This window comes from Trifolium pratense, linkage group LG6 (assembly GCF_020283565.1).
Source record: "Trifolium pratense cultivar HEN17-A07 linkage group LG6, ARS_RC_1.1, whole genome shotgun sequence".
NCBI classification, from domain to species: domain Eukaryota; kingdom Viridiplantae; phylum Streptophyta; class Magnoliopsida; order Fabales; family Fabaceae; genus Trifolium; species Trifolium pratense.
Window position 1 is genome coordinate 9,988,279 of NC_060064.1, and position 18,047 is coordinate 10,006,325.

The window sequence follows — 18,047 nt, forward strand, 5'->3', positions numbered from 1 at the left end:
TTTTTACTCATCCGCTACTTACGAGTTTCTCGTGCGCCCTATCTTTACTCATCCGCTACCCACAAGTTTCTCGCGCGCTCTATGTTTACTCATCTACTACTTATGAGTTTCTCCTACGACCTATTTTTACTCATCCGCTACCTACGAGTTTCTCGCGTGCCCTATTTTTACCCGCCCACTACTTACGAGTTTCTCGTGCGCCCTATTTTTATTCATCCGCTACCTACGAGTTTCTCGTGCGCCCTATTTTTACTCATCCGCCACTTAAGTAGTAAAAATGAGACCGTACGCTACTTTTGTAGCGGATGATTTTTAAGAAACTCGTAGGGCGGCAAAAAAAATTCTTATAATACAAACTAAGTTACTTATATTTATTTTTTTTATTATAATTTATTCGGATTTTATCGGGTTGGGCTAAAAATCCCGGAAAAAATTCAGGCTAGAATTTTCAAGGTCCAAATCCAGAAAAAATCAGACTTGGTGCGGCAGCCCATTCGGGCTACGCCATTTTGACAGCTCTATTCACCGCGAACAATTTCAGCTGGGTTCTGTGTCCTCGTAAATGTTGATTTGTAACTCACTTAATTTAAAAGTTGAATTTAAGTTAATCTTGATGTGATTTTCACTGCATTTAAGTTAACTATAAATAAAATACAATTTTTTTTGTAGCAAAAATGTGTCAATTCTAAATGAGATAAACAAACGCAAGAACACAGCAATAGTGAATGATCTATTGAAGGATCCATTTTTACATGCATGGGACATATAGTCAAAGATTAATTCGATCATTATATCATATTTAAGATGCTCTAAAGTCTCTTTCCAAACGTTTTAAACATAGAATATCTGATTTTCTCATCTGTTCTTATCTCTTGTGTTATTATTATTGTTATAAAGTAGTACATATTGTTTTGAAATCACGTAAATAGTACTGTATAGAAGAAATAAAAAAAACAAGTACTGTTGTTTTGGGAGTAGTACATCACTACCAATGTATCGACATTGTAAAAGCTTTGGTAGATGAAAGAGACTTGTCTTGTTTTTTGGCTTTTTGCCAATAGAAAGTGAAATTATTAGGTAGTAGTGCCAATGGAGTTTTTGGATGCTTGCTGATATTTGAAAGGAGAGTCTATAACAAAACATTTTATTTATTGCGTAGGATTACGTAACATATATGTTTTTGACAACAAGATTCTTATTCTTTTGACCAGATAATTAGTTTATCTTTAATACTCCCTCTAAGGCTTTGTTTAAATTGATGAAATATAATGGAGTTGAATGGAATGAAGTGGTAAATAATTAGATTCTATTGTTTGAATTTGCAAAAAATGAATGGAATGGAATGAAACACAACGGAACTCATTCCATCCAATACCATTCATTCCTTCTATTTTCCATTCTCCTCAATTTGGGGTGTATGGAATGGAATGAAACTTTACATTTAAAATAGGTTAAATTGCACTTTTGGCCTCCTATGTTTCAGAAAGTTGCGATTTTGGTCCCCTATGTTTCAAAATAGCAGTTTTGACCCCCTATGTTTACCCCCTTTTGCAAAAGGTTAATTTTGATCAAGTCAACGTTGATGTGACAAGTCACTTAAGTGACTCAGCTGCAACGTCATATATTTTTCACTTATAATTTAAAAAAAATAAACAAAAAATACTTTCTGGATAATATATTAATAAAAAAAACACGGTGATGCTGTCTCTTCTTCTTCCCCGCCACTCCTTTCTCACCCTTTCATCTTCCAATCTCTGAACTTCTTCTCCAGCCCTCAATTTTCTTGACAGTGACGGTGGCAATTGAGAACTATGAATCTTAATAAAAAGAAAAGGAAAAAAAAAGTTACATGTTGAGTTGGATCTAAAATATAAACTGAAGTTTCATGGTGAGGCGGTGGGCGTGGGACGGCTGTGACGGCAAGGTGGAAACACAGAGACGTCGACAAATAACCGTCTGTCCCTGCATCACCCTTCTTCTTCTCAACAGCGATACTAACAGAAATTCCAAAATTAATAGCTTGACCAAAGAAATTGCAGAAATTGGAAAATTAAAAACAGAAATTTCAGTTTTGAAAAATTAGTAGCACTGTTTTTGGAACTCGGGATTAATAAAACTCATCACTCAATTAGTCTATGACAATGAATATAACTAATACATGCCAGATGAATCTTCCTCCTTTTCGATGAATATGAAATCACCATGAAACAATTGAAGGAAATCACCATACAAACTTGCAAGTCACGTGACTCTTCCTTTCCTTTTTTTTTTAATTGATAAAAAAAAAAACTGATGTGGCAGCTGAGTCACTTAAGTGACTTGCCACGTCAGCATTGACTTGATCAAAATTGACTTTTTGCAAAAGGGGGTAAACATAGGGGGTCAAAACTGCTATTTTGAAACATAGGGGACCAAAATCACAACTTTCTGAAACATAGAGGGCCAAAAGTGCAATTTAACCTTTAAAATATTACTCTTCTACCCTTATTTAGTATGTCTTTTTTTATACGTATCTTTGAGTCTTTCCAAAAATAGAAGGATGTTTGACGTGTGATTTTAATTTTCGATGGACTAGATTTAAAGTTTAAAATCGTCAAATCCTTTGACATGTATTAGGTGTAGAAATATGTGTTCCTTTAGCATTTTTGTTATTAATAATACTTAGAAATAATTTGATTCAGTAACATTGCATGGTTCCAAACTAATGAATATATGTAGATTTGCTTTTTGGTGCAACTATAGTTCATTTGCCCCGTCACCAGGCACCACAGTGAACCGTTCAACTCTACTTCACAAACCATGAAATTCCATCCATCCAAAAGAAGTGAAACATCATAACCCTAATCCAAGTAGATGGCAGAAACTTTCCCCACCCCCACCATGATTTCAGATGTACACTACCAGAAAGAAAATATATACCCTCCGTGAGTGTGCCTAAGAAATACTTATTTGGAGTTTTGCCCATATAAGTATTTCTCCCCCATACGTACTTTAGGTAAAGTCTAGGGTGCAACACCTAACCATGTTTATCACGGTGCATGATCATTTTTCTATCATTAGATCTTGTACTTCCATTAGATCTTGTATGCACACTCTACACACAATATTTGATAGAGACCGAGTATGAGAGATAAAGGAAAAGTGTTGTTATTGTAATTAAGAGTATGATATGGTTATATAAATAATGAGTGGGATAGGCTGTTTAGTTGACAAGTTTGTTGTCTTAGTAGTATATATATAGTGAGGTGAGGGAAGTGTGAGACTAGGGAAAATTTTAGTTGGAACCATTATAGTATAGTTAGACAAAGAATGAGTGCTCTCTTTTTTTGAGGAGCTTTAGCTCCAAAATTGGAATTCATTTCCTTCAACATTTTATCTTTCATTTTGCTATTGTAAGAGCTTTGCTCCATTTTCAGTCAATAAACACATCATTTCTTATATTTGCATTTCCAGGTTCCAATAATATTCCCATTTCTCCATCTCACTCATTTTCCGGCCCACAATACTGCACATTGTTCTTCTCAGTATTCTCATTGAGATCTTAAGGCCAATTTCAATTGGTTTGCCTTGAAAGTTTTATTGCACAATTGAATCTTAGTTGAAGGAAGAATGCATAATTTGCGGCTATTGAAGGGAAAATGCTTGGCCGGTGAGCCATAGCCCATAAGGGAAAGATTATATCAGGCAGGGAAGAGGAAGAAGATGGAGTTGATACGGCAGGGAAGGTGCACCATTACTTTTTGTATAATTTTATGATCTAGTGGTTAAAAATGGTCTTGCAAAGTGCACCACTTAGGTCACTTGTGCACATTAGAATTTTCCCTTACTCTATGTCTAGGTTAGAATAAACAACTTAAACCCAAAAACGGCCATGTATCTAGCCCCCAACTATGCCTAAAACTAAAATAATAAAACTTGGCAAAACAAAAGGTATAAACGCTCTAGAAGGTTATGCAGATTTTGTGAGACTGGTCGTTTGTTTTGGAGTGAGTGGTTTAAATTTGCAGGCATTTTGGGTCTTTAACTGAGCATGGTGTTTCCATTGCAGCAAACTGAATGAAGGGGTCGAAGGTTTTCAGGGTTAGACGCAGGTTTAGTGAGATTGTAGGTTTTAATAAGCAGGGTACTGGGGAGCTAAGCTCAGCCTGTCTATTTTTTTGGTAAACAGAGCTCATCCTAAACGGCCTCTTAGGTATTGCGAGCGGGGATTGAAGCGGCTGTCGGGTACGCAAGTGAGAGAGACAAGTAAACAGAGCTCATCCTAAACGGCCTCTTAGGTGTTGCAAGTGGATTGAAGCGGTTATTGGGTACCCAAGTGACACACAAGTAAATAACAATTTTAGTAAGTAGGGTATTGGGGAGCTAAGTTCAACCTGTCTATTTTTTGGTAAACAGAGCTCATCCTAAACGGCCTCTTAGGTGTTGCGAGCGGATTGAAGCGGTTGTTGGGTACCTAAGTGTGACAGAGACAACTAAATAATCGCACAGGTCCACTTTCACAAAATTAAAAACCCAATAGTATCCAAACCTGTCTACTAAAGATGTTGGTTAAAACACCTGGGTACAAGAGCATGTTGTTCAAGAGCCGGGAAGCATTTAGTTTTTTTTTTTCTTTCGAAATCCCATTTTGTCAGGAATAGGGATTTAAGTTGGTAGCAAGTTTAGGATTGAGTCTATCATGATCAAATTTTCTACCATTGCCATGCTATTAAACCGTTGCCCTAAAACGCATTCAGAACAGGAAAAGAACAGAACAACAAGAAAGTAAACAAAAAAATGATACATTCCCAGCTCTCATGATCACATTTCTTACCATTACTAATCTATTATACTGTTACCCTAAAATGCATGAACAACGACAATAGTATAAAACAAAGAAGTAAACAAGAAAAAATGATACATTTTGGTTCCAAAAAGATGGAATTAAAAAACAGAATATCTATATACCAAACACCATTTGAAAGGTATAAATCCCAAATTCCATCATATTCATTCCCATTACAGACACAGCCACTAAATGATAAAATTGCAATTTTACATAACACCATTTGATGCATCATGGAATTCATGATAGATAACAATGATTACATACTATCACAGAGAACACAGTCACAATCTTATCCTTAAATATTGACACTACAAAAAATCCTTCATGCAAGATATAAGGTAATTAAAAGAGACTAGCAGGTACTAACTAAATATTATCATGTCAATTTAGATATATCATCATCTATTGTTACAAATTATAAACAAATTGTTGATCAGTGGTGGTACTGTTACACGCTTAAACAAATTGCATGCATCACAAATCATCAGTGATCATCTCGTTAAAAAACTATAAAGCTCTCATCATAATAACAGGGTCTAGATAATAGTAAGACCTATTATTGTAAGTCAATTATATCGATAGAAAATCTTAAAATCGTACCTTAAATTTAAATTTCACAACATCGGAAAAATAGTATACTACACAGTTTGATGAAGTGATATCTCTTTGAGCAGTGCATCTCTAGCTTTGTTAACAGTATTAAAGCAGAGATATATATGTTGTTCAAGATCTTTAAGCAACTGTTCAAAAATCGGCTGCGTCTTCCGAAGCTGCTTGATCACTTCCTGTATAGGATGTCTATCTCTTCCTCTCTCCAACGCGAACCGAACATAAGCCTTATCGCCTTCAACCGCAGTTTGAAGCCGATCCACAAGACTATCAATGGTGTTAACATGATTCACAACAAAAGTTCCACTCTCAGCAGCATCAAGCTGCTTCAACCTAGCCAATTCCTTCCTCTTTCTTCTCTTCTGAAAAGGCATACAATACGGCATCATTGCCGCAAATCCAATCGAAAAAGCATGTGTGGCAACAACTACAGCAGTAACCACTCCTATTGATACAGTAGCGAGCACACAAACCCCACAGCCAATGGTAGCATTACGGAATAGACGAATTCTGTGACGGCATTTCCGGCGATCGAGCTGAATTTCATGTTTAAGATCAGAGAAACTGTTCCTTAGGGTATGAAAATGAGGGAAAATAAATGGATTCTCATGAAGATTGAACTCGACGAAAAGATCATAAGCGGTATCACATTGCGGTTGAGAAAGAGAAGAACAATCGGTTGGAAGAACAGAGATGAGATCGAAAATAGGGTTATACATTTCACGAGCACGGTTAACTGTGCGGAAGAGAATGACACAAAGATATGAAGTGGTTTCACTGTGATCAAAGTAAGAAGAAACAAGACGCGTGAGGGTACTTTCGGGTTTAGCGTTTGCTAGGGTTTCACGGACGCTATTCGAGTCGGGTTGAAGAACTTGGGTTAAGATATTACGGTGGTGTGAATCTTCATCTTCTTCGATATCGATATCAATATCTTCGTTTTGTTGTTGAATTTCGAAGTGGTGTGATTGATGAGGGGTTTGAATCATGGTGCGGATTTCGTTGAAGGAAGGAGCTTGAACTGCGAGATCGTATTCGCGAGAGACATTGGGGCTTGTAGAAGGTGTTGGAGTTTGTTCTTCTTCTGGAAATGAAATTAGAAATTAGGGTTTGAGTGAGACATTTATACAAACAGGTAGAGTGCATGAAATTGAAATGTTAGTGTGGAGTATTATTATTATTACCTTGTGAATGTGGAGGTAGAGGAAGAGGAGGATTGCGTGGTGAAGGTGTTGATGAGTTGAAGGAGAGACATTGCAGCATTGTAGTAGTACTATGTTTCTATTGTTAATGATGATGTTTTGTTTCTTGTTTGGGCGATTATTGTGTCACTGTCACTGTGAGGGGTGTTCTCTGGGAGTAACTGATGGGGTTGAGGTGAAGAAAGAGAGGGAGAGTTTCAGAGAGAGAGAAGAGAAGTAGATGGACTTGTTTGAATGTTGACTATGAACTGGGTGGACCTAAAATAGTCAAAATTGTAATTGGGAGAATTTCTTCTTGCCCAAGTTTCTCCCTCGCGTCATACATTCAAGAGTGAATAGCTAAATATCTTTTGAAATTGTAAAACTTATAAAATATCTTTTCGAAATTTTTGAAATGTTAAATACTCCCATGAAATTATGTTTTGTCTGTCAAATTATTCATATATCTATTTACTCTATCAATGATGATAATGTGCACCTTAACCGCATATGTGGTATCTTTCAACGTAACTCCACGCCCAAAACGAGCCTCCAATGCTAACACACACCAAATACACCTTTTACAAACCCTAAATTATGAATTTTATGGCTTTTGATATTTTCAAAATGCTTTGGAAATTGATGATTTTTTACCAATCGTTAGTTAGTCCAATGGCGATTGTCGTTAGATTTGAAAGAGAGGATCACAGTTCGATTCCCACAACTGTGATCGGGAGGGGAACCAAACCACTTGATGTCAGAACTGACCCCGAACCAAATTAAACGGTCTAGTGAGCCGAATACTGATGGTAAAAAAAAATCCACTCTTTCTTTGTTAAATATTTAACACCATTTTTTAAAATTTATTCATAAAGCGTGCATTGGAAAATTGGCACTCATTAATTGTAAAGGCATTTTTTAAATCTTAATTAGTAGTGTGTATTGGAAATTTACACGCATTAATTGTAAAGTCATTTTTCAAAGTTTAATTATGGAGTGTGCATTGGAAATTCGCACACATTAATTAATTGTAAAGTCTCATTCATACATATGTATTTTCATAGTCATTAGGGCTCGTTTAATGGACATGATAAGAGACATGATACATGTATGTATCATATCATGTTTCAATGTTGTGTTTGATGATAGAACATATGATAAGTTAATCTTAAAACTTATATTAGTTTTTATTACTAGCAAATTAGTCATTTTAGTTATTTTCACCTATTTCCGATAACTTTTGTAGGTTTTATGAGCTTATTGGTAAAAAAAAGCTAAAAAGGGAAGAAAATCAGATGTTCAATCTGTGGTTAAGCTACGAGCCAGATGCTATCACCATGGCTAAGCGACCATCACTAGAAAGACCTAGTTTTGAGATCAAGATTCGTTGTTGAGTGATCAATCCAGACGGTTTAGCTGAGCTAAAAAAGACTTAAGGGTGAAGACAATTTTGTCACCGAGTGACCATATCATACACTAAACACTCTATAAAGGGCCCCTAACATATTTTTTATTTATATCTTTTGTCATTGGTTCCAGAACAAAGAGAAGAAAGCGGCCAAGGGGAGAGAAGAAGCAAGGTTGAAGAATCTAGGGGAATCAACATCACTTATCTTTCCATCTCTTCTTGCTATGAATTGTAAGGTTACTATGTGTAACTAATTATTCTCAATATTGTTGGGATTAGGTGTAGTTATTATGGTTCTCTTGTGGAAACTTGATATGGCGGGTAAGGCCGACCCAACACTAGATGTGGCCTAAAACGAACTTTAAAACTGATGCTTTTTTCTTAAGAAATTAATATTTTATTAAAATTATTTTATTTTCATTTAATTTTTTTAATACAAAGGCCTTTATATTTTTTTTTCGAGACCTTTTTTCTACTGCAGACTAGTGAACCTATATCTTATGCGAGACTTTTTTTTGGAAGTCTAAAGTCCTTGCTTGAGTTGCCTTACGTTAGGCCAGCCCAGCTGGCAGGTTATATATAAGTTTTATTTGACTAGGTGTGTATTTATTAAAAAGTAAGAGAGAAATATAAATAAATATATAGTGTCACACGAAAGCAAAAAAAAAAAAACATTATCACATAATGCATCTATACTTGAATGTTCAGATAACACCACTCTTTCAATGAATATGTGGTCGATAAATTTGCTTTCTAATTTGTTTGTGCATTTTGGATTTGATGTTGGCAAAGTTTATTTAGACCAAAATTATTACTTATTACTTATTCTGTCACACAATATTTGTCATATTTAACAATTTTATATAGACTACAAAAAAAATAAAATTAATCAAAAAGAGAATAATAATTTTATCTCATTACTCGTATTAACTATTGTTAGAGGATAAAAAGACTCCAGAAGTACTTTTTGTCAAACATACATTTGAGGAATGGGGTATATTGGTAAAGAAGAGGGTGATGTGCAATTAAAGCGAGGAAATATTTCAGAGATTTACTTTTTCTACCTTACCGATTACTCGCGCGTCTTACTCCCATTATATCCTTCCGCGACTTAAGTCGCGAACGTTGTAAAATGAGTAATTTTTGAATAATTTTTCCCTGCCGTCCGCTACCTAGGTCGCGGACTCGTCGGTGGTCTGAAACTCTTGTATCAGTCAAAGGTCTGACAAGTGGCCAATTTTAATTGGTCCTTGGTGCGGCCAAAATGCCTATAAATAGGCACCTTCATAATGCCGAAGGCACACCTCTCCCTTTCCCTTCTTATGTTTAGTTTCTTTACTTAGTATGTTTAGGCATAACCATACTTTCAGTTTTCTTTAAAGGGACGTTTGGTATCGTTATACTCACTGTCATTTGAAGCGGACATTGGTTCTGCAGTAACTTTAGCTCCCAACTTCGTTATTTGAAGCCGTTGCTGTTGCAATGGTGAAAGTCCAGATGGGTTTAAATGGACATCCGTGGTGACTGATTATCTTTAGATCTCGTTTCGGGTAGGGTTATTTTTTTTATGTAACTTTTTGTTTGAGCAAGTACTCAAACCAACCAACTACTATATGTAATTTTCGTGTCTAAATACAATGTAATGCGCAGTATTGAAGATTTATAAAATATACAACCTAGCTTCTTCGCCTCCCCACAAACCCAATCTTTCATTTCTTGCCGCAACTTAAACATCTTTGTTGTTGTGAATTGTAGAGTAAAATCAACCGTGAGTTCCACATCCATAGGTTTTGTGTTCGACTGACCATTAACCTCGTCCTTACCCTTAGTATAACTTGGTCGACCCATCACTAAAACTATTTTTTTATAAAAAAAACGCATTCAGTTTTTTCAGTTAATAATATGACAGACATATCCGCTACCTATGTCACGGAATGCTTCTGCTACTCAAGTATCAGAACGAACCAGTGATGAACAATATATTTACGTGATTCTAACAAAATTCAAACGAAAATGAATGAGAGAAGTTTAACAAACACATTACCTTTGCATTCAGCTCATTTGGATGTTTTTAGAGTTCCTTGGTGCTTTGATTGAGTGTTTGTAACACAGATTCAGATAAAATGATGATTTTTGGAGGGTTTAGTAGTGAAGGAGAAGAAGAAGTAGTGTTTTTGACTTCATGTCAATGATTATATATAGAGTTTTAGTCCGCGACATAAGTCACAAAATTATGTAACGGTAGCAAAAACGGTTCCGTGACTTAGGTACCGAACACCCTACATGCAACGTCCGCGCATAGGTCGCGGTGGATGGTGGTCATTATTTTAGTGGTCTTTGAGGCTGTCAATGGTCAAGGACGGTGGTGGGCATCCATTGGCAGTCAAAGAGGCTGTTTATTTGTTTTGGCCAATGAGATTCATGTACAAACTCTATAAATTAAGACATTTATTGTGAATTCGGACCGAAAACCACACCAATAACCAATAGTAGAACCAACTATCTTTAGTGTGTGAGACAAATGAATTGAAGCAACCAAATCAACAATGAATGAAAATAAGCAATAAATCAACAAAAGCTAAAACTACCAAAGCGGTAAAAGACACGAATAATTGTTTACCCAGTTCGGTTATAACAACCTAGTTTGGGGAGAGAGACTCTTCATTCCACTATCGATAGAAAAGCTTGATTACAATAAGATTCAATACAAGAGTTGCAAGAATTAGACTTCAACCTTAATTCTACCCTTTTCCCGAATCTCTCCTAGTGACCAAGAGATTCAAACAATAATGATTACAAGGTGAAAGAAAAGAGATCCAAACACTAGAAATAACCCAAGATAAACCCTCTTGCTTCTAGACTTGATATTGGATAAAAAAACCCTAAAAAATTACCCTCTCTCTCTTCCTGGCGGCTGCAAAACGCAGCAGAAAGTATATGTAGCAGGACACCTGCGCATGGCACAGGCCAGGCTGCGCATAGCGCAGCTCACAGCAGCAAAACATCATTTTCCATTTCGCATTGCGCATGGCGCAAGAACCACTATGCATGGCGCAGCTCTCTGTTTTCCATCCCCTGTTTTTTTGCTTCTTCCATTTTAAAGGCAATTCCAACAACATTTCCTTTCATTTTTTTCCATCATTCTCATTTTTTCATTCTAATTTCATCTCCCATTTCTTTCTTTTCTTCTCTAAGTTTTTTTTTTTTATTTTTTTTTATTTTTAAATTTATGCATTCAAATATTCATATTCCGTGATCGAGATTAGTAATGGTGGTTAGGCTTCTTGGTGTGTAAAAACTCGGGAGCAAAATCCTTTGAGTTACACACCAAGAGACCTGAGATACGAATCACTTGGCGGGTAAAAAGTCGGGAGCTCAACGTAATGTAAAAATATTTTTATGTTATGTCATCCCTTTCTCATGTTTATATTTTGATAACTTTGATTTTTTATATAATGTTCTTTTGTATATAATAATTTGTATAAAAATATTTTGTGTTTTGTTACTACTGTCAAATGGCCATCCGCGACCTAAGTAGCGGCCGACAAAACGTGATGGGGCTTTTGGTAGGGCATGAGTTCTTAATTGATTCAAAACTTTGACGTTTTAACACGTTTGTTACCTATGCCACGGTGACTATTCCGTGACCTAAATAGCGGACAAGGGTAATATGATAATTTTATAGGGCGTGCCCCTTAATTGGTAAGGTGGCAAAATATTTCACTTTTTATCATTTTTTTTCCATGTCACATATGCCCAAGTGGCATTAGGGGTGTCCAAGAAGGATAAAAGAACCCTATATGCATCATCATACTAGAGGAAAATTAGGGACCACAAAATTGCAAAATGAGAAAAACATTTTGAAAATCAAATTGCTCAAAAAAAAAAAAGTAAATGATCTAAATCCCACAATTATGATTATTCAAAGACAAAATTATTTATCCCCATAAATTCAGTTCAATTGGTAGGAATATCACATTATATATTTAAGAGTTAGAGTTCAAATTGCATACACTTCACTTATTCACTTTAAGAGTAAAATTCTAACCACTAAACTACTTACCAAATTCTTTGACCCGACCTAGTTACACTAAAAAAACTAAGTTCTTTGACCAGAGCTATTTATCACTAAGACCGTGCCAGTAAGGAAAGTGAAAGTTTATTCAATTTTTTAACTTTTGTTGTCTAATTACAGCTGGCTACATCAAGTTTTTGGCACATTAAATGACAGATAGTCATGAAATTTCTAACAAACTTATGCAATGTTATTAAATGAATTTCAAGGTCATGCCTCCATTGCTGGTGCAAAGTGAACACCTGCATTTCATTCAAAGTCATGTTATGAACCTAATATTCTGTCCCCCACTCCCCATCACCTTCTCAAATTGCATGACTTCAAGTCCATTGATTCAATATATAGACTCTATGGATCCTCGTAACTGCGATAAAGAGGGAGTTGAAACCACTTGATACCAAAACTGACCCCGAACCAGATTAGGCGATCCAGTGGGCCAGATACTGGCGGTGGGAAAAGAAATAAAGACTCTATAGTACTTGTGAAGTTATGAATATAATAGCATCATAAATGAATTGAACAATGTGGTCAATATAGACAGCAAGAAAATAAAAGAAAAAACTAATAAATAGTTCTTACCACACCAACCAATCTTTACTGTCATATTAACAACAAATAATTGCTTACAAGAGTTCTCAATCTCATGTCAATCTCATCCATTTATGAACCCAAAAAAAAATCTTGAGGAGAAAATAAAAGAATACAACTACTCATTGGCACAGAAAAAAAGGGATAGTTATAACTGCTTTTTATACACTTGTGAAACAGATAGCTAGCCCTATGTAATTCACAAATATATTATAGGTAATAATTTATGAAAATAATACCTTTTTTTAATTTATTTATTTAGTTGATTTGAATAATTGACTTCCAAGAGTCACAGTTGGTGTTCCTTCACCCATCATTGTTGTCAAGTTCATTTCTTTTTCGAGGATTCGATCGAGTTCCATTTCAACATAGCTCATGGCAGGTCTTCTTTCACTTGAAGGATCCAAACATCTTATTAAGAGTAGGATGTAATTTTCCATGCCTTCAGCTGTAAATCTACTCTCCATTCTTTGATCAATGATTGCAGACATAATGCTACTATCTTGATTACTTAGTACCTATATTAGAGATAGAAAACAAGGCAAATGTCAATCACACAAAAGCTATGAAGCACAAACACAGACACCAGACATGACATGTCTTCCATCAGAAGTGTCGGTGCTACAGGCTACAGAGCACAATGGCACCCTAGATCTATCATTGTGATATGGTCCTAGATAGAAATTCTAACATGGTATGCAAGTCTATCTAATATCCACTGGTTTATGTTGAACACCGCAAACTTAACGGTCAAGATGTCGTTAGGGGTGCGTGTTAGTGAGTTTCATATTGGATGGCGACATAATCTAAATATCAATCAATTCTAATGATGATTCGAATTGGATAGTGATATAGTCTGAATAATAGTTCTAATGATGAAGTTAAGAATAATCATATACCGATTCGACCAGATTTTGACTTGTGTTTATAGAGGGTGATTCTGTTGCTTCCTTTCCACTCAACAATTCTAGCAAAAATACCCCAAAGCTATACACATCGCTCTTGTCAGAAAATTGTCTGAACTCTCTCACCCTGCAAGGGATGGATGGTGGTGTATGTAAATCAAGAAAAATGTACGCATGACCGAAATATTGCAAATCAAAGATATGATTGTTAGAGAAGTTACTCAGGTGCAAGGAATATCTCATCTGATGCCACTTGAGAAGATGAGCCTGCAATGTCAACTCTCCCTAGAAAATTACGAAGCCCTGCATCCGCGACCTTAGAAATGAAGTTTTCATCAACAAGAACATTAGATGTTTTGAAATTCTTATGCACCAAACGGGGACTCAAAGAGTGAAGATGAGCCAAACCTGCAATGAATAGTATGGAACTATGAATAAGCTATTGAGAATCAGAAACAAGTTTCGCATAGGTTTATGCATAGAAAAGTTTTACCGAAGGACCGAAAGTCTTAGGATTGTGAATCCATTAAGATACTTGTGTATATTATTGATCTAAAAGAGAAATAAACTGATACCAGGAAAGCCACAAATGCTCACTGATTTTGCAAAGGATCACCTTTAGCTGCACCTTGAGCTATCGAGAGTCTATGCTTGAATTCTAGCTTCTCCCGCGGTTGTTGAGTAGCACCTTCATAGGAAAATCAAAGCCACAATCATCACCAAGAGCACAACAAAACTTTGCAGATATATAAGATAGAAGAACTTTGTTAAAATGGAATATAGTGAGTGACTTGTGAAATTGCAGAAATTTACCATACAAGTGACTGGAGACGCTTCCATTTGGCACATATTCATATATAAGAAACTGTAGATTGTTTTCTTGGCAGTATCCAATAAGAGTTACGAGATTCCGATGTTGAATAGCTGAAAGATAGCGCACCTAAAGTAAAACTCAATCGTGTTAGATCAAAGTCAACAATAAGGCAAAAAAAATTATATGCATATTGCCAATCGATTTGAATTAAGTATTACCTCGTCAACAAATTCCTGGCTTGTGGCAGCGTGACGCTTCTTGATGGCTACAAGCATCCCATCTTGAAGTAAACCTTTGTAAACCTCACCAAATTTTCCTTCTCCAATCAAATTTTTGTCACTGAAATTCTTTGTTGCATGTGAAAGTTCTTCCATTGCAAAACGCCTAGTATCTCGCATTTGTGACTCCATTCCACCATGTCTTCCCACTGCATGTAATGGAATTCCTTTACATACCATTAATTAGGGAAGTTAAGAAATATTGAATATTACAGAATACACTCATGTGAGATGTTTTTGTTACCTTGTGAAGGATCAGATGACCCTGTCTCTGAAGTCCTAGAAACACTTGTTTGGCGAAACAAACATAGCCATATAAGTAGTATAGATATCCCTACCAATGCCACGGCTCCTGCAGCTCCTCCAATTATCGGTGCAAGAGAAATTGACATCTGATATGGGAATCACTTCACTTTTGCTGTACAAATTTACACCGACTATTATTATACATCAAACCTGGATTCCAAAACACAAAAAATATCACAATCTATGAAAACATGTGAATAATGTGCTTTCAAAGAAGAAATATAGATCCAAATTCGATTTTTTTTTAAGAGAAAGAGTTAAATGACATGACAATGTTAAAATAAAACTTCAATAAGTTTTAAGACAGATTGTGAAAGACATGACTTTGTTTGGATTAACAGCCAAATTGACAGAATCACAATGAATCACTTTGAAGCTCACAAAATCACAGCGCCATCGTGATTTTTCCGAACTCAATGCCAATTTCAATTTCAAACATAAACATAGAAGAAAGCATGCAGATATAAGAAACTACAGAAAAAATGAATTTAATGTAATGTAATGCAGCACGGCCTAGTGGTGTTGGCTTGGGACCTTAGTGTGATGCTCCTCTCAAGGTCTCAGGTTCGATTCCTCCTGGTACCAATTTCGAACTAGACTAGTCCGTACAAAGCAAAAAATGCTGCCTTTAAATGGAGCCCACGCAAGTGGGCGGTGAGAATGGTCCCCTTAGATTAATCGTCCTTAGGCAAGATACCGAGTTTTAAAAAAAATGTAAGGGTCTTGTTAACATGTGCCCTAAGGGCACATGTTAAGATATACCAAAATAGAAATTCAACATTTAATGATACAAGAAATTTAATGCTTCAAAAGTCAAAATGCACAAATTAGCATTTAATAATTTCTATTTTGCTTCCTTAACATGTGCCTTAAGGGCACAAGTTAACATTCTCCAAAATGTAATGCAGCACATAAAAAAGAAGAGTACATTAAATAGGTTTTTGCCAATGATAATAAAGACTAATGAATAGTTCAAACTTCAAAGCTAATATCACCAGCAAAAACTTCAACAAGATAAGAAATTTCTGCAAAATGCATGTATGTTTCTAATTATCATGCAAGATGATAAAATTGGATCTAGCCTAATAATATCATTGCATAAACTCATAACATAAATAGTTTACATTTAAGAATGTAAATTAAAGTAAAAGTGTGGAATAAACCAACAAAAACAAAAAGAATAGTATGGTTACTTTTTCTAAAATGAAAATAATGAAGCAGGATCTGAGAAAGCCTGTGATACATTTACCAATGACACTTTGCAGAAACCTTCCAATGCTGCTCACGAAAATCAAGATTGACCCAAAAATTCCCTCTTTTTTCCCTCATATGAACAACCCAACCAATTCACAATCACAAAACCTCTCAAAAACACAATCAAATCAAAGATAGTTCCATTAAAAAAACACCCTTTTGAGATCAGAAACAATTGTTGAAGTTGAAATATCAAAATGGTCCTTGAAAGATGTTGCTAGTGCCACTCTTTAAGCAATGAAAACCCAGAAGAAAAACTAAAACCTCTCTGTCTTTTCTTATTTGAAAAATGAAAAAAATGAAATCTTTATTTTGTTGTAGAAGAGTTTATGTATGTAATGTATGTAATGTAATGGTTGGATAGTGGAAAGAGACAATGCCGACAGAAAGTGACCTTGCGCCGACAGACACAACACAACTATCAGCAGGTTTAATACTATCAACTCTACCAAACAAACCAAATTATAAATTCAACACCATTAATATATATATCTATATATGTACATGAATGAACAAACAAGGGAAGAATTCAATTCAATCAAAACCAAAAATATTGTTGTAGACTTGTACTTGGAGAGAGAGAGATAGAGAGAGAGAAACTTTGTGTGTGTAAAATGTTTGTTTTGACAGAGAAGAAAAGAGGTGGAAATAACAATATTAATATTATTAATAATGATTTATTATAACTTTATATTTTGTGGGCTGTAAAGTAGCATAATTGTTGTCTGGTACTGCAAGTTGAATTGAGGTTTATTTTGTGTGTTTGTGTGTCGTGTACAGAGCATCCTAGCTGTAACAGATTCACATTGTTAAAATAGTACACTCAGTGAGTAAGAAAAGAAAGTAGACTAGTACAATTTTTGCAAATTCACTCATGCATATTAATTTATCGTAGTTGTCGTTGAATTGAGATCTGACAATTTAAATTATATAATCGTTTTTTTGTAGTTAAAGTTTAAATGGTGTCGACTGTTCATTTATAAATTGGATAGTTGACAATTGTAATTGTGTCGTGTAGTTATAGTACCGAATCCGAATCTCTACACATGACTTAATTGAATGTGCAAAATCTACATTAATGATTGCGAAGCCGTTAAGTTTCGACATAATTACACTTAGATGTAACGGTTTTGCTCTAGTAATATTGATGAAACTACTACTGTTCGGAATAGAACTTAGAGTTTATTCGAAGAGGATTAAATGAGGGGATAAAGGAACTCACAGTGAGATGAATCGGTGGAAGGGGTGCTCCGAGCTGAACGCCGAAGTCCGAGGTGGAAATGAGATTGTGAGACAGGTTAAAATGAGACATAGCTTGACCTAGGGTTGTTTATATATAGGCCGACAAATATGATATTTGGTTGATGGATGTGTCATTGGGCTGGGCCTAAGCCCAAAAGTCTAGTCCAGTCCAAGACAACTACCAATGATTTCTAGCGTGTTTGAATTCACGTGTACAATGTTACTCTCACGTCTTTAGGCATGATTCACCATGACTTTGTAAATCTACAAATTCTCAAGGATGCTCAATGCACGTCATTGCGTGTTTTTTCCCTTTCAAAACTTGAATTTCATCGCATGAAATCAATCATGATTGTACGGCCATTAGATTTAGAAGCAAAAAATCCAATTACATTTAAATAAATATGACGCTTTCTATCGCCATTGTATTGGTGCAACTACTATAGATGATTTGATTGCATAAATTCAAATGTGCATGCGAAACCAATATAATTAAACTTAGACCTAACGATTTTCTAGCCACTATATCGGCAAAGCTACTACCTATGACTTCTAGTGT

General features: G+C 35.4%; 2 protein-coding genes across 12 annotated transcripts; both read right to left on the bottom strand.

Moving 5' to 3' along the window:
* Positions 1-5,188: 5,188 nt before the first annotated feature.
* Positions 5,189-6,921, bottom strand: LOC123888649 (UPF0496 protein At3g19330-like). The gene is made up of 2 exons (XM_045937762.1): positions 6,622-6,921; positions 5,189-6,521 (listed from the first exon to the last, which is right to left on the bottom strand). The coding sequence occupies exons 1-2, from the start codon at positions 6,698-6,700 to the stop codon at positions 5,467-5,469; spliced, it is 1,134 nt and encodes a 377-aa protein (XP_045793718.1). The 5' UTR covers positions 6,701-6,921; the 3' UTR covers positions 5,189-5,466.
* Positions 6,922-12,676: 5,755 nt separating this feature from the next.
* On the bottom strand, positions 12,677-16,906 carry LOC123888647 (putative serine/threonine-protein kinase). 11 transcript variants are annotated; one of them, XM_045937756.1, is made up of 8 exons: positions 16,186-16,906; positions 14,931-15,142; positions 14,627-14,835; positions 14,408-14,534; positions 14,211-14,282; positions 13,816-14,002; positions 13,589-13,721; positions 12,677-13,207 (listed from the first exon to the last, which is right to left on the bottom strand). In XM_045937756.1, the coding sequence occupies exons 2-8, from the start codon at positions 15,076-15,078 to the stop codon at positions 12,944-12,946; spliced, it is 1,140 nt and encodes a 379-aa protein (XP_045793712.1). In that variant the 5' UTR covers positions 15,079-15,142; positions 16,186-16,906; the 3' UTR covers positions 12,677-12,943. The 11 variants fall into 11 exon arrangements, with proteins under 11 accessions (XP_045793712.1, XP_045793708.1, XP_045793707.1 ...); XM_045937752.1 differs by having other exon boundaries at positions 14,627-14,853; positions 14,931-15,104; positions 16,186-16,874; XM_045937751.1 differs by having other exon boundaries at positions 14,627-14,853; positions 16,186-16,874.
* Positions 16,907-18,047: the final 1,141 nt, after the last annotated feature.